Source organism: Oryctolagus cuniculus, chromosome X, assembly GCF_051225735.1.
Source record: "Oryctolagus cuniculus isolate XC-2025 breed Fujian yellow rabbit chromosome X, ASM5122573v1, whole genome shotgun sequence".
Lineage (NCBI taxonomy): Eukaryota > Metazoa > Chordata > Mammalia > Lagomorpha > Leporidae > Oryctolagus > Oryctolagus cuniculus.
In genome coordinates, this window is record NC_142888.1 from 4,594,135 (window position 1) to 4,607,895 (window position 13,761).

Genomic DNA, 13,761 nt, shown 5'->3' on the forward strand with positions numbered 1-13,761 from the left:
GTTTTTGGTGTTGTATCTGAGCAGTTACCTAACCCAAATTCTTAAAGATTTACTTCTTTAAGAAGTTTTCTTCTAAGAGTTTTATGGGTTTAGCTCCTACATTTAGGTGTTGGATCCATTTTGAGTTAATATTTGTGTATAATTTGAGGTAGGATATTGTAATCACTCTGTTTTACATGAATATCTAGTTATCACAGAAACATTTGTTAAAATCCGTATTGAATTGGCCGGTGCCACAGCTCACTAGGCTAATCCTCTGCCTTGCGGCGCCGGCACACCGGGTTCTAGTCCCGGTTGGGGCGCCAGATTCTGTCCCGGTTGCCCCTCTTCCAGGACAGCTCTCTGCTGTAGCCCGGGAGGGCAGTGGAGGATGGCCCAAGTCCCTGGGCCCTGCACCCTCATGGGAGACCAGGAGGAAGCACCTGGCTCCTGGCTTCAGATCGGCGCAGCGCGCCAGCTGTAGCACCCATTTGGGGGGTGAGCCAACAGAAGGAAGACCTTTCTCTCTGTCTAACTCTTCTTGTCAAAAAAAAAAAATCCATATTGAATTTGTTGACACCCTTATCAAAAATCAATTGGTCATAAATATGAGGACTTATTTCTAGATCCTTATTTATGTTCCAAAATCTTTCTGTCTATCCTTATGTCAGTACTAAATAATTTTGATTACTGTAGCTTTGTAGGAAGTTTTATAATTGGGAAATATGAGTTCTTCAACTTTGTCATCCTTGTTCAAGATTATTTTATCTATTCTCTGTCTGTTGAATTTCCATGTGAATTTTAGGACTGGTTTGTCAATTTCTACCAAAAAGCAGCCAGGATGTTAGTTGGCATTGCCTTGAATCTCCAGATCAATTTGGGTACTATTGCTATCCTAACAATATTTTTTTAAAGATTTATTTTATTTATTTGAAACAGTTAGAGAGAAGTAGAGACAGAGAGAGAGGTCCTCCATCTGCTGATTCACTCCCCAAATAGCCACAACGGCTGGAGCTGAGCTGATCTAAAGCCAGGAGCCACAAGCTTCTTCCCAGTCTCTCATGTGTGTGCAGGGGCCCAAGGACTTGGGCCATCTTCTGCTGCTTTCCCAGGTGCATTAGCAGGGAGCTGGATCAGAAATGGAGCAGCTGGGACTCGAACCAGTGGCCATATGGGATGCTGGCTCCACAGGTTGAGGGTTAATCTACTGTGCCACAGCACAGGCACCTGATCTCCAGTTCTTAATTGCCTTGTTCAGTTCAGCAGTGGATCAAAGTGATGAGAGGGGCAGGTGTTTGGTGCAGTGGTTAAGATGTCACTTGGGATGCTCACATCTGATATCAGAATGCCTGAGTTCTAGTCCTGGATCTGTTTCCAATTATAGCTTTCTGCTAATGCACACCTGTGAAGGGAGATGATGGTTCAGGTACTTGGGGCCCTTTTATTTAATAAATATAAATTTCCAAAGTACAACTTCAACCTATGTGGGAGACCTGGATTGAGTTCTGGGCTCCTTACTTTGGCTTGGCCTAGCCCCGGGTATGGCAGGCATTTGGGGAGTGAACCAGTGGATAGAAGAGCATCATGAGTTTTGCTATATTGTGCCTTTGTTTTCATTCACAAACTATTTTTTTAAAGATAGATTTATTTATTTATTTATTTGAGAGGTGGAGTTACAGAGAGAGGGAGAGACAGAGAGAGGTCTTCCATCCACTGGGCACAATGGCTGGAGATGGGCAGATTCGAAACCAGGAGCTAGGAGCTTCCTCTGGGTCTCCCATGTGGGTGCAGGGGCCTAAACACTTGAACCATCTTCCACTGCTTTCCCAGGCCATCAGCACAGAGCTGGATGGGAAGAGGAGCAGCCAGGACACAAACCAGCACCCATATGGGATGCCGGAGCCGTAAGCTGGCCCCTAAACTATTTTCTAAATTTCCTTGTAATTTTTTCTTTAGCCCATCTGTTGCTTAGGAGTGAACTGATTAATTTCTACACACTTAGGAATTTCTTACATTTCCTTCTCTTATTGATTTCTAATTTAATTTGATTGTGGTCAGAGAATACATCTTTTACATAATTTAAATCCTTTCAACACTTTTTTGGTAAATCCTTTTAAAATATATTGAGGCTTACTGTGTGGCCCCAGCACGGACAGTCCTCTGGGTGCATTTGAGAAGACTGCATTTTGTTCTTGTTGAGCGGAGTGTTTTACAGATGTCACTGAACTCACTTATAACAGTTGCTTTGAAATATTTGTTAGGCCAGTAACTAGTCCCTCCCGAAGCAGTTTCTAGTGTTTGCTTGTTTTTCCCTGTATATGGGTCTTTTTCTTTCTTCTTCTTTTTTCTTTTTGGTAGGTGTTATAATTTTTGTTCAAGACTGGATATTTTAGATAATACATTGTAGTTACTCAAGACAGTCATCCCCACGCTTGTGATTATTTGCTTTTTGTTTAGTGACTTGTCTGGACTAGTTTCGTCAAGTCTGTTCCCCTTCAGTGTGCAGTCTCTGATATAATCCCTGACTCCCAGGGATGGTTGTGGTTATGGGGCTTTCTTTGGTCTTGTCTTTCCCGGGTCTCCCCTTTAAGCTTCCGTCTGTCTGTATTTGTGTCACACCCTGCTATTAGCCTTCGCTAATTGTTCGCCCTTTGCTCTGTTATGTGTAACAATGCCTGGGGCCACAATTTGCTCCATAGTCTTATCCAATTAAGTTCAATTCCTTTGCAGGAACGTGGTGTTCACCATCCTTGAGGCTCAGTCTGACCCCAACAAGGCTCTTCTCAGTCTCTTACCCTGACGGTTACACGTCTAGCAGGGCTATTGTCGCTACTAATGTCAGGAAACCACCACCTTCCTTCTGTTTACTCCTAAGATCTCTGTTGTTTTCCACAATGCCCTCAGGCAGGTACATCCCCATGCTCTGTGCCAATAAAGCCAGAACCTTTAGGCAGAGTGGCCAAGATCTGTGTTCTTGACCTGCCTTCCCCTGATTCCAACCTCCGTGCCATTGCACTTGAACTTGGAGCTGGAACAGCCCACTTCTCAGAGTGACAGCGCTATTCTACAAGTGCAGCGGTAGGCAAAGATGCTAGCCCCTGGGCTTCTCTGCTTGCTCCTCCTGGCATGGTATCTCCTCCCTAGGAGTGAGCAAGGGTGGGGACACATGAGATCCAGTATTTGCAGCCTGCCATTCCCCAGGCACAGTTTCCACCCAATGAGTAGGGGAAGTGAACCCAAGTTCTCTGTGCTATGCTTGCCTAGAATCTAGCATCTTGTAACACAGAGCTGGGGGGAATATGGGTTGCCTGCCCCTTCTGGAGCAAAACCTCCTCTACTAGGAGCTAAGGAAGAGGGGCCTCTGTCTTCTTGAGAACACCGCTGTCCCCGGTGGCGCTTCCTGCACACTAGCTTAGCTATAGGGATTAGAGTAGGCTACGACGCAAATGCCACAGACCCTCTCTGTTTCTATCAAAATTTAATAGAATTTCCTTTTTTACAATTTTTTCTATATCAGAGGCAGAGTTACAGGCAGATTGAGGGGAAGAGGTCTTCCATCCACTGATTCACTCCCCAAATGGCCACAATGCCTGGGGCGATCTGAAGCTAGAAACCAGGAGCTTCTTTTGGGTCTCCCAAGTGGGTGCAGGGGCCCAAGCACTTGGACCATCCTCTATTGCTTTCCCAGGCCATAGCAGAGAGCTGGATTGGAAAAGGAGCAGCCAGGCCACAAATCAGTGCCCATATGGAATGCTGGCGCTGCAGGCAGAGACTTAACCTTACTAAGCCACAGCTCCAGCCCCAGTAGAATTTCTTTTTTTGACAGGCAGAGTGGACAGTGAGAGAGAGAGACAAAGAGAAAGGTCTTCCTTTTGCCGTTGGTTCACCCTCCAATGGCCGCCGCAGCCGGCGCACTGCAGCCTGCGCACCGTGCTGATCCGATGGCAGGACCAGGTGCTTCTCCTGGTCTCCCATGGGGTGCAGGGCCCAAATACTCGGGCCATCCTCCACTGCCTTCGCGGGCCACAGCAGAGAGCTGGCCTGGAAGAGGGGTAACCGGGATGGAATTTGGCGCCCCGACCGGGACTAGAACCCGGTGTGCCGGCGCCGCAGGCAGAGGATTAGCCTAGTGAGCTGCGGCGCCGGCCAAGAATTTCTTAAATAAATGCTTCTCCACCTGATGTATACCATCAAGACAACTTTTAAGTATTTTAAAAATATATTTCTTTTAAAGCCAGAGAGATACAAAACAGACAAATCTCCCATCTACTGACTTACTCCCCAAATATCTGCAATAGCTAGAGGTTGGCCAGGCTGAAGCCAGGTGCCTGGGACTCAATCTGGATCTCCCACTTCAATGGAAGGGACCCAGGTACTTGAGCCATCATCGCTGCCTCCCAGGGTGCACGTTAGCAAGAAGCTAGATCAGACGCAGAGGCAGGATTTGAACCAGATACTCCAATATGGGATGCAGGCGTCCCAAGTGGCATCCTAACCACTGTGCCATCCACAGACTTTAACTGATTTTTTAAAAAGATTTATTTGTCTGAAAGGCAGTATGTGTGTGTGTGTGTGTTTGTGAAAGAGAAAGAGAGAGAGAGAGAGAGCAAGAGCGCTTCGATCTGCTGGTTCATTCCCCAAATAGCTGCAATAGCCAAGGCTGGGCAGGCTGAAGCCAGGAGCCAAGAACTTCATCTGGGTCTCCCACATGGGTGGCAGGGATGCAAGTACTTAGGCCATCTTTTGCTGCTTTCCCAGGTGCATTAGCCAGGAACTAGATGGGAAGCAGAGCAGCTAGAACTCAAACCAGTGCTCATAGGGGATGCCAGTGTCAGAGGCGGTAGCTTTTAACCCTCTGTGCCACAATTCTGTCCTCTAACTTTTTTTAAAAAAATAATTTTCACAGGTTAAATGGTTATTTCACTGGAGAGATGGTTTAATAATCTCCTAACATTGCCATTCCTGTTATATTTTTATTTTTGAGAATGTTAACAAATATTTCTATAAACAGATCAAAGGCAGGAAGACACGAACTTACCTTTGTGACAGCACGCATAGCCCAGAGCTGCCTTGCTGGAGACTCTAGCAGCTTCTGCATGTAGTCAGATCTGTCACTAGTCCTCCTATTTATTCATCCATTCAACAAGAATCACTACCGGGCCTCCTTGCTCATTTGCCTTAGTGAAATTTGGCATTTTCCTAAATTTGCAATCCCACATTTTAACTGCTTTCCTGTCAGTTTGTACCCCATATAGCAGGGCCAAGTTCTGAAGGACAATAACTATATATATTCTCTCTCCGAATCCTTAAACTAACCTGAGGAGATGGGTGGCATCACTCCCATTTCGCAAAAGAGGACACCGGAGCTCTCGTAAGTTGAATACTTTGCTGAATGATAGGTCTGGATTTGAATCCAAAAATTTGCTGGCCTCTAAAATTCTCACATTTTCAAAAAATTATTTTTAATTTATTTGAAAGGCAAAGTGATAGGTAGAGACAGAGACTGAGATGGAGAGAGAGGTCTTCCATCTGCTGGTTCACTCCCCAAATGGCTGCAACAGCCAGAGCTGGGCCAGGCTGAAGCCAGGAGCCAAGAATTCCATCCTGGCCTCCCAGTGGGTGGCAAGGACCCAGGTACTTGGGTCACCTTCAGCTGTCTTCCTAGGAACATTAGCAGGAAACTGGATTGGAAGTGGAGCTGCCAGGAACTGGAGCTGACATTCTTATGGGATGCCAGCTTTACAAGTGATAGCTTAACCCACTGTGCCACACTTCCAGCCCCTAAAGTGCCCACTTTTAACTGCTGGGCAATACCATTTCTCTTACTATAGGAAGGGATGTTACAGAATACTGTTTTTCAACTTTTCAGACAAGAATTCCATGACCTCTGGGAAAGATCTTTTGTAGATGTGCCTTCAGGTTCCATATTCTGAAAAAGTGGAAATAAAATGATTTGAAATGAACTAATGGTCAATGATGAACATGCTCTTCCCGTGAGTTGAATGGTAGCTGTAATAGGTAGCTTTATTGTTTAGAGTAAACATACAAGTACACACCTGCATTTGTATACACGTGTGTACTCATAAGTACACATATACACACATCCATACAACGCTGGCTAACAACTGCTGCTAGGAAAACAAGCTGCCCAGTGGTTGTTCCGGTTCTCACTTTTAATTGTTAATCTCTTGATTTGGTACTCTTATACCTTAATTGCTGAAGATGTTTCCAAAACCATGATGTTTGATATAAAATACTCTCTAACCAAGGAGGATGAAGAGAGAGGTGGGAGAAAGAGGTGGTAAGGAAGAAATGGAGGGGCTCGTAGTGTTGTGATGCAGTGGGTTGGACTGCCACTTGGGACATCCACATCTCATATCACAGTGTCAGTTCTGGTCCTGACTACTCTGCTTCCGATCCAGCTCCCTGCTAATGCACCTGGGAAAGCAGCAGAACATGGCCCAAGTGCTTGGGCCCCTGCACCCATGTGGGAGACCCAGATGGAGTTCTAGGCTTCTAGCTTCAGCCCGGCCCAGCCCTTGCTATTGCTGTTACAGTATTTGGGGAGTAAACCAGCAGATAGAAGATTCTCTCTCTCTCTCTCTCTCTCTCTTTCTCTTTTTCTTTTTCATTCTTTCTCTCTTTCTCTTTCTCTTTCTCTTTCTCTTTCTCTTTCTCTTTCTCTTTCTCTTTCCCTCCCTCCCTCCCTCCCTCAAATAAATAAGCGAAAAAATTTCTTTTGAAGTAAATATAAGAGGGGCTGGCATTGTTGCATAGTGGGTAAAACTGCCACTTGTAATACTGGCATCCCATAGGGGTGCTGGTTCGTGTCCTGGTGGCTCCACTTCCAATCCAGCTCCCTGCTAATGGCCTAGGAAAGCAATAGAAGATGGCCCAAGTATTTGGGCCCCTGCACCCACATGGGAGACCCAGATGAAGCTTCTGCTCTGGGCTTTGGCCTGGTCTAGCACTGGCCATTGCATATGTCTGGGGAGTAAACCAATGGATGGAAGGCCTCTCTCTCTCCCTCTTCCGCCCTCTGACTTTCAAAATATGTAAATAAATCTTAACAGAACAAAAGAAGCGTAAGAAACATCATGTAGCAAATAGGAAAGGATGCCTCCTTAAAGTTTGGCATTCAAATTCCAAAGACTGAAAGTTAGAACTCGCTTTTCTAGGGCTATGGTGAATAAAAAGGTTAATGCTTAAAAAGTTTGGAATTGCACAAAAAGAAATTCATGGCCTCCAGATACGTAGATGAGTTAGAGCCTTGAGAGGGAGGGAGGAAACTTGGGGGTATCATTCTGTAGTGGAACTTCCCCTGTCCCAACTATACAGATGTGGCATCTCGCAGACTGCACATATGTTACTGGAGCTGATGCAAGGTAAAATTGGCCAGAATCTCATGCCCCATATCGTAATAATTTTAGTCGTACCCCTAATTTTCTTTTCTTTGCTCATGGTACGAAGTTAAATAGAAATGAAATTTTGAGATAAAAAGAGTTCACAATTACTTTGTTAACATCTACGGGCTGTGGTTACAGCAAAGATTGTATGTTCTTCATTTTGTCTTGTAGTCATGGAAGTGCATGCTTCTTGGCAGAGTCTATAGTGTAAGGTTTGCTTTAGGTTCACCGAGACATGACATATATATTACTCACAGTTAATCATTGTAGAGAGATGAGACAAGAATGATAGCCTGCCTTAGGACAGACTTACAAGAAAAGGGAGGGCGGCCGGCGCCACGGCTCAGTAGACTAATCCTCCGCCTTGCGACGTTGGCATACCGGTTCTAGTCCTGGTCGGGGCGCCGGATTCTGTCCCGGTTGCCCCTCTTCCAGGCCAGCTCTCTGCTGTGGCCCGGGAGTGCAGTGGAGGATGACCCAAGTGCATGGGCCCTGCACCCCATGGGAGACCAGGAGAAGCACCTGGCTCCTGGCTTCGGATCAGCGCGGTGCGCTGGCCGCGGCGGCCATTGGAGAGTGAACCAATGGCAAAAAGGAAGACCTTTCTCTCTGTCTCTCTCTCTCTCTCACTGTCCACTCTGCCTGTAAAAAAAAAAAAAAAAAGGGAGGGCACAGAGATTGCAAAAATAATTTTACTTGTAGCCTAAGCAACTCCCTTCTCTTCATTCATTCCTTTAACAGGTGTTTACTGACCACCTACTATGAATAAGGCATTGTTCTGGGTTTTTGGGAAATGTCAGTGAACAAACATCTATTACCATGCAAGCTTACATTTTAAGGGGAGTTAGATAATAAACAATACAGCAATAAGTAAACGATATGATATGTTAAGAGATAAGTGCTATGGGAAAAATGAAAGTAAGAACAGGGTTGGAGGGAACAGGAAAACTGGACTTGACAAAATTGCAATTTTAGATAGGGTTAGCCCCATTGAGACAGCTCCTGAGGGGGAAGTGATTTGCTTGATATCTGTTGACTGGTCAACACGTGATGGTGCAGGATTGGATCCCAAGGCTGGGGCAAATTCTCATGCTTTTTCCTGAAGAGATAGATGGCTGGAGAGTGGCAGAGGTCTCAGGAAGGACATGAGTCACTTTAGTCCTCCTCACTCAGTAAGTCTAGGGTGGACAAGGAGCAGGAGGAGGCAGCTAAAGAAATCGAGGTACCTAGCCGGAGGGTGTGGCCTGGGCGTAGCTTTGTCAAGTGGCATGCTCTACAACACTGGAAGGAGGACAGGTGACGAAGGGACAACACTGGCGAATGGCCACTTGGAAGGGGAGCACTTACCTACACCTCTCAGGGCAGTTAAGTCTCTCCCAGAACATACTTTGGGAAACTGGATTACCTAGAGCTGTGGACAGCCCAAGCCACTTCTTTAAGGATTTGTTTTCGATTGAGGAAACTTAAAAGCTAAGACACAAGTAGATTTTTGTTGACCAGGTCATATAAAAGCTGCAATTCAGTATAATGGTCCCGTTTGCTGGTTCAAAACATTTCAGGAAAGAATGTGGTAAATAATTCATCTTTCACGCAATTACCACCCAAAGGCTCCTGCATTTCAGAGGGTAGTGTGTTCTGGAGAGGAAAGAGGTACTTTCTACTAAGCAATTGGTTTCACCAACAAAGGGCCCTTTATAGATTTCTTTTTTCTGTGAGCTCCAGGATTCAATCTCTGTTATGATAACAATCTAGGCAAACCCAGTCAAGTGAATGATTTCTACACAGAACAAAATGCAGAACTCCTGGAATGGATTTGCAAGGAAAAACTCATTTCTTAAAAACTGTTACCCCTTATGACTTTGCATCAAAGAAAAATGAGTGTTAAATATATGTCTCTCATTTTGTTGACGAGGACTAAGGCCTGAATAGGCCAGGTGATTTGCCGAAGGTGACAGATAATTGCTTGAAGAGCTAACTCATTGGCCAGTGCTTGTTCCAGTTCAACCAAGTCCCACCATGGGTGCTTTGAATTTATGTATATTTCAACTTTGCATAAAGCAAAAGAGGAGAAAAATACTATAACATTTTAATTTTCCTGTATATTCTTTATCACATACTGTCCATTATCACCTATATAATATATTCACATATGCATATTACTACGTAGAGTTATATACATAAAACCATGTAAACTGTACTTCTAGGATAATTTTGGAGGTTTTCCAGGGGGTAATTTTGGCTGTAAATGATTTGCAGCTCATGTAGGAATGGAAAACTTAATCTGCTCTGAATAAAACACAACTCCTCGCATTCGATGTTTCCTCCTTTGTTACACACTACAGGTCAGGTCATGACCATTCAGGGTAGAAGAGCCAGATATGACTCAGCTTAAAGTGCAAGTGTAATTGTTGCCATAAATGCCAGCCACGGAAAGGCGTTCCATCACATTTATTTGTGAGGTGGGTTGTGCCAGTGCTGGAACACAGTGGGGAGAAAGGAGACTTGGGCTGACTCTTCTTTCTCATCTGAATCGAGCATCAGAATATCTGCAAGTGTCTGAGGTGTGCCTGGCGCAGGTGTAACTAGTTCTGGCCTGGCACTAGCATTCCAGGGTCGTTCTCTTGCAGCTCTGTTTTCCTCTCCACCTCACTGTCTTTTCCCTCTCTCATTTCTGGCCCTCTTGAATACCAAATCTATAAATGGATGTAAAGCCAGGGTTAGCAGAGTGACCATTTCTGCCCGTCTTCTCCAGACCTGATTGCGAGCCACTGGAATAGGTGCACAACTTCAAATGCATGCCTTTTTCTGCCCTCAAAAGAAAGATGTGGAAAACACAGACTCTTAGGATAGGAGGCTGGCAGAACTTGCAGGTGCTTTGCAGGTCAGGCCCAAATGCCTGATTGTAAAGATGTCGTAGTGAGACCCCTGAGAGTCTTCTCCAGGTTGCCAGCTTTCATGCTGAAGATCGTTTTCCCCGATGCTCTGTATGCTCTTTCAGAAGTCTAAATAAACGTTGTCCACCCATCGGACCCCCGGAAAGGGAGTCTCTGATTTTCTATGAAAAATATTCTTGGGAACTTGAGTCTTCAGGCCTGGGCATTATATCACCTGAATTTGCCTCTTCTGGCCCCCAAAGGAAATGTTGTTCTAATGAAAGCACTTGTGTGTGCTAAACTGAGAATGTGCTTATCAGGGGCAAAGGGCGAAGGGGATGCTATGGGAGACATTCGTGGATGATCAGTTTTCTAGATGTGTAATGGGACAGAGCAAGGGCTTCCCTAGGCCACACGCTCAGCAGGACCAAAACCCGGGCCACAGCTCCAGCAGGGAGACCTACCTTCTCTCTCTGAACATACCAGGAACAACTACTGCGTATTCATTGTGAGGAACCACTTTCTCCTCAGAACATGACAGTGTAGATCTTTTAAGAAAGAGCAGGGGCTGGCCCGGTGACGTAGTGGGTAAAGCCACCACCTGAAGCGCCAGCATCCCATATGGGTGTCGGTTCGAGTCCCGGCTGCTCCACTTCCGATCCAGCTCTCTGCTATGGCCTGGGAAAGCAGTAGAAGATGGCCCAAGTCCTTGGGCCCCTGCAACCACAGGGGAGACCCAGAAGAAGCTCCTGGCTTCGGACTGGCCCAGCTCTGTCTGTTGTGGCCATTTGGAGAGTGAACCAGCAGATGGAAGATCTTTCTCTACCTCTCCCTCTCTCTGTAACTCTGACTTTCAAATAAATAAATAAATAAGTCTTTTAAAAACAAACAAAAAAACCAAAACAAGCCCCCAAATCATTATAGATTCATCTATTGTGATGGGATTTTTTTTTTTTTGACAGGCAGAGTGGACAGTGAGAGAGAGAGACAGAGAGAAAGGTCTTCCTTTGCCGTTGGTTCACCCTCCAATGGCCGCCACGGCTGGCGCGCTGCGGCCAGCGCACCGCGCTGATCCAGTGGCAGGAGCCAGGTACTTATCCTGGTCTCCCATGGGGTGCAGGGCCCAAGGACTTGGGCCATCCTCCACTGCACACCCGGGCCACAGCAGAGAGCTGGCCTGGAAGAGGGGCAACTGGGACAGAATCCGGCGCCCCGACCGGGACTAGAACCTGGTGTGCCAGCGCTGCAAGGCGGAGGATTAGCCTATTGAGCCACAGCGCCGGCCTGTGATGGGATTTTTAAAGACCTTCCCAAAAGGCTGGCGCCGTGGATCAATAGGCTAATCCTCTGCCTGCGGTGCTGGCACACCGGGTTCTAGTCCCGGTTGGAGCGCCGGATTCTGTCCTGCTTGCCCCTCTTCCAGGCCAGCTCTCTGCTGTGGCCCAGGAGTGCAGTGGAGGATGGCCCAAGTGCTTGGGCCCTGCACCTGCGTGGGAGACCAGAAGAAGCAACTGGCTCCTGGCTTCGGATCAGCGCGGTGTGCCTGCCGCAGGAGGGTGAACCAACAGTAAAGGAAGACCTTTCTCTCTGTCTCTCTCACTGTCCACTCTGCCTGTCAAAAAAATAAAAATAATAAATAAATAAATTTAAAAAAAGGCCTCCCCAGAAAGGTGCAGGCTGATTTCTCATAATTAGTTAATTAATCAGTATTGCTACTTTGGTTATTGTTATTGTTATATTGGTTATTGGTGATGAGCAGAAAGAGATTATGGTGGCTATGGGTATTGCCATTATGGAAAGGATTTCTGGGTAATATGAGTATGAAACAATTTTGAAGAAGGAATGAGAAGATGAAAAGTAGCCTTTGGTAGACCTTGGATTGATATTTCCAGCAAATAAGTTGGAATCTAGAAAACTCGACTGTCACTTCTGAGTAGTCACCTGATTTGCTTTGTTGTTCCAAGGTTACTGATATTCTGTGGAGCGATCCCAGAGGCAGAAAAGGCTGCTATCCAAACACAAGTCGCGGTGGGGGCTGCTATTTTGGTCCAGACGTGACGTCTAAGGTTCTCAGTAAATACCAGTTGAAGCTGCTCATCAGGTCTCATGAATGCAAACCCGAAGGGTATGAAATCTGCCATGACGGAAAGGTACGCTAACCTGGTGCGTGCTGTGTGCGCAGACGTCCTTCCCGACGCAGGAGCTGCGTGTCGCCGCGCGCCTCTCACCTGCAAGTCCAGGAAATGCCGTCTTCGCCACGATCAAATGGCAACCAGCCTGTAGGGTTCACGTAGGTTGTTTGGAGGGGGCCTCTCTGTCCCCTCACCCTAAGATACTTGCTGTATTTTTTCCTGAGCTTCCCTAATCCCAAAAACAGGAACTGGGACGCGTGACACCAAACACTCCCAGCAAGTCTCTATTCTTTACTAATTGTCAGGTGACTCCCAGACAGTGAAGCCAAGGATGGAGTTTTCCTCACAGAGCGCAGGAAGGGCCGCGGTGAGCCCCGGGTGCTCTCCTCCACTCTCCGCGTGCTGCCTGTGCAGGGCAGAAATCACGAAGCCCACGGCGGGCTGATCTCCAGCGAGCTGCTTGCTGCGGCCCGGTTAGCCGCAGGCACTAAAACCCAGTGTGTTGCGTTCCTTTAGGCTGAGTGATAAGGCTAGAAGAGGTGAAGACTGAGGAACTAGGCTCCTGTCCCAAATTGTCCTGGGAAGCCCCCTCTTCTTTAGTGAATGAACACAGATTTAGCATCCCTAATCCGAAAAATCTGAAATCCAAAATATTTTGAGCTCCAACATGGTGCTCAAAAAGTTGCAAGTTTTAGAGCAGTTCAGATTTGGGATTTTTTGATAAGGGATGCGGCATTGGTAGAGGCGATGCAAATATTCCAAATTCCTAAAACTGAAATCTGGAACATTTCTGGGCCCAACACTTCTCTTTTCTTAACTCTGTTGATTCATTTTAAGCTCATATTAACGTTGCAAGATGGGTAAGGTGTGTGATATTTAGGGTTTCTTAGGAATAAGAAAATGGAAAGTAGCAGTAGCTTGCCGGAACTGACATGCTCCTTAGAACAGAACTAGGCACAAGTCAAGTTTCCTGTCACTGACAAGTATTGTCCTCCCGTATTCCATTACATCTGCAACACTGCTGCTTTGCTCTTCATGATCTCCTATTCCAGCCACTATTTCTCTGCCCTTCAAATGCTGGTTTTGAGAGGCCCTGAACCCTCTGAATCCTTAGCTGAAAGAGAAAGAAAAAGGGGAGGTCCTAGACAAGTTTTACTTTGAATGCAAGAAATGTTACAAGGCAAGAAAATGAGGGGTTTATGTCCCTGGAAAATCACATTTGCAAAACCAAACATTAAAAAGGGATTCCAAGATCCTGCACTAAAATTGCTCACAGGATGTCGGGGCCATACACAGGGGCTAGAGGGCAAGTGGCTAGGAGCTGGTACTCCTGGAGCACTGAGTGAAAAGCCTCGTTTTCCTCCAGGGGAA

General features: G+C 46.2%; 1 protein-coding gene across 6 annotated transcripts in view; it reads left to right on the plus strand.

The window, feature by feature from the left end:
* Positions 1-13,761, plus strand: part of PPEF1 (protein phosphatase with EF-hand domain 1) — a 140,664-nt gene that overhangs the window by 110,570 nt on the left and 16,333 nt on the right. For all 6 annotated transcript variants that reach the window (XM_008272402.5, XM_070067279.2, XM_051826965.3 and 3 more), the window contains one exon: positions 12,223-12,408. In XM_008272402.5, the coding sequence (XP_008270624.1) occupies positions 12,223-12,408 (186 nt within the window). The remainder of the gene's footprint in view (positions 1-12,222; positions 12,409-13,761) is intronic.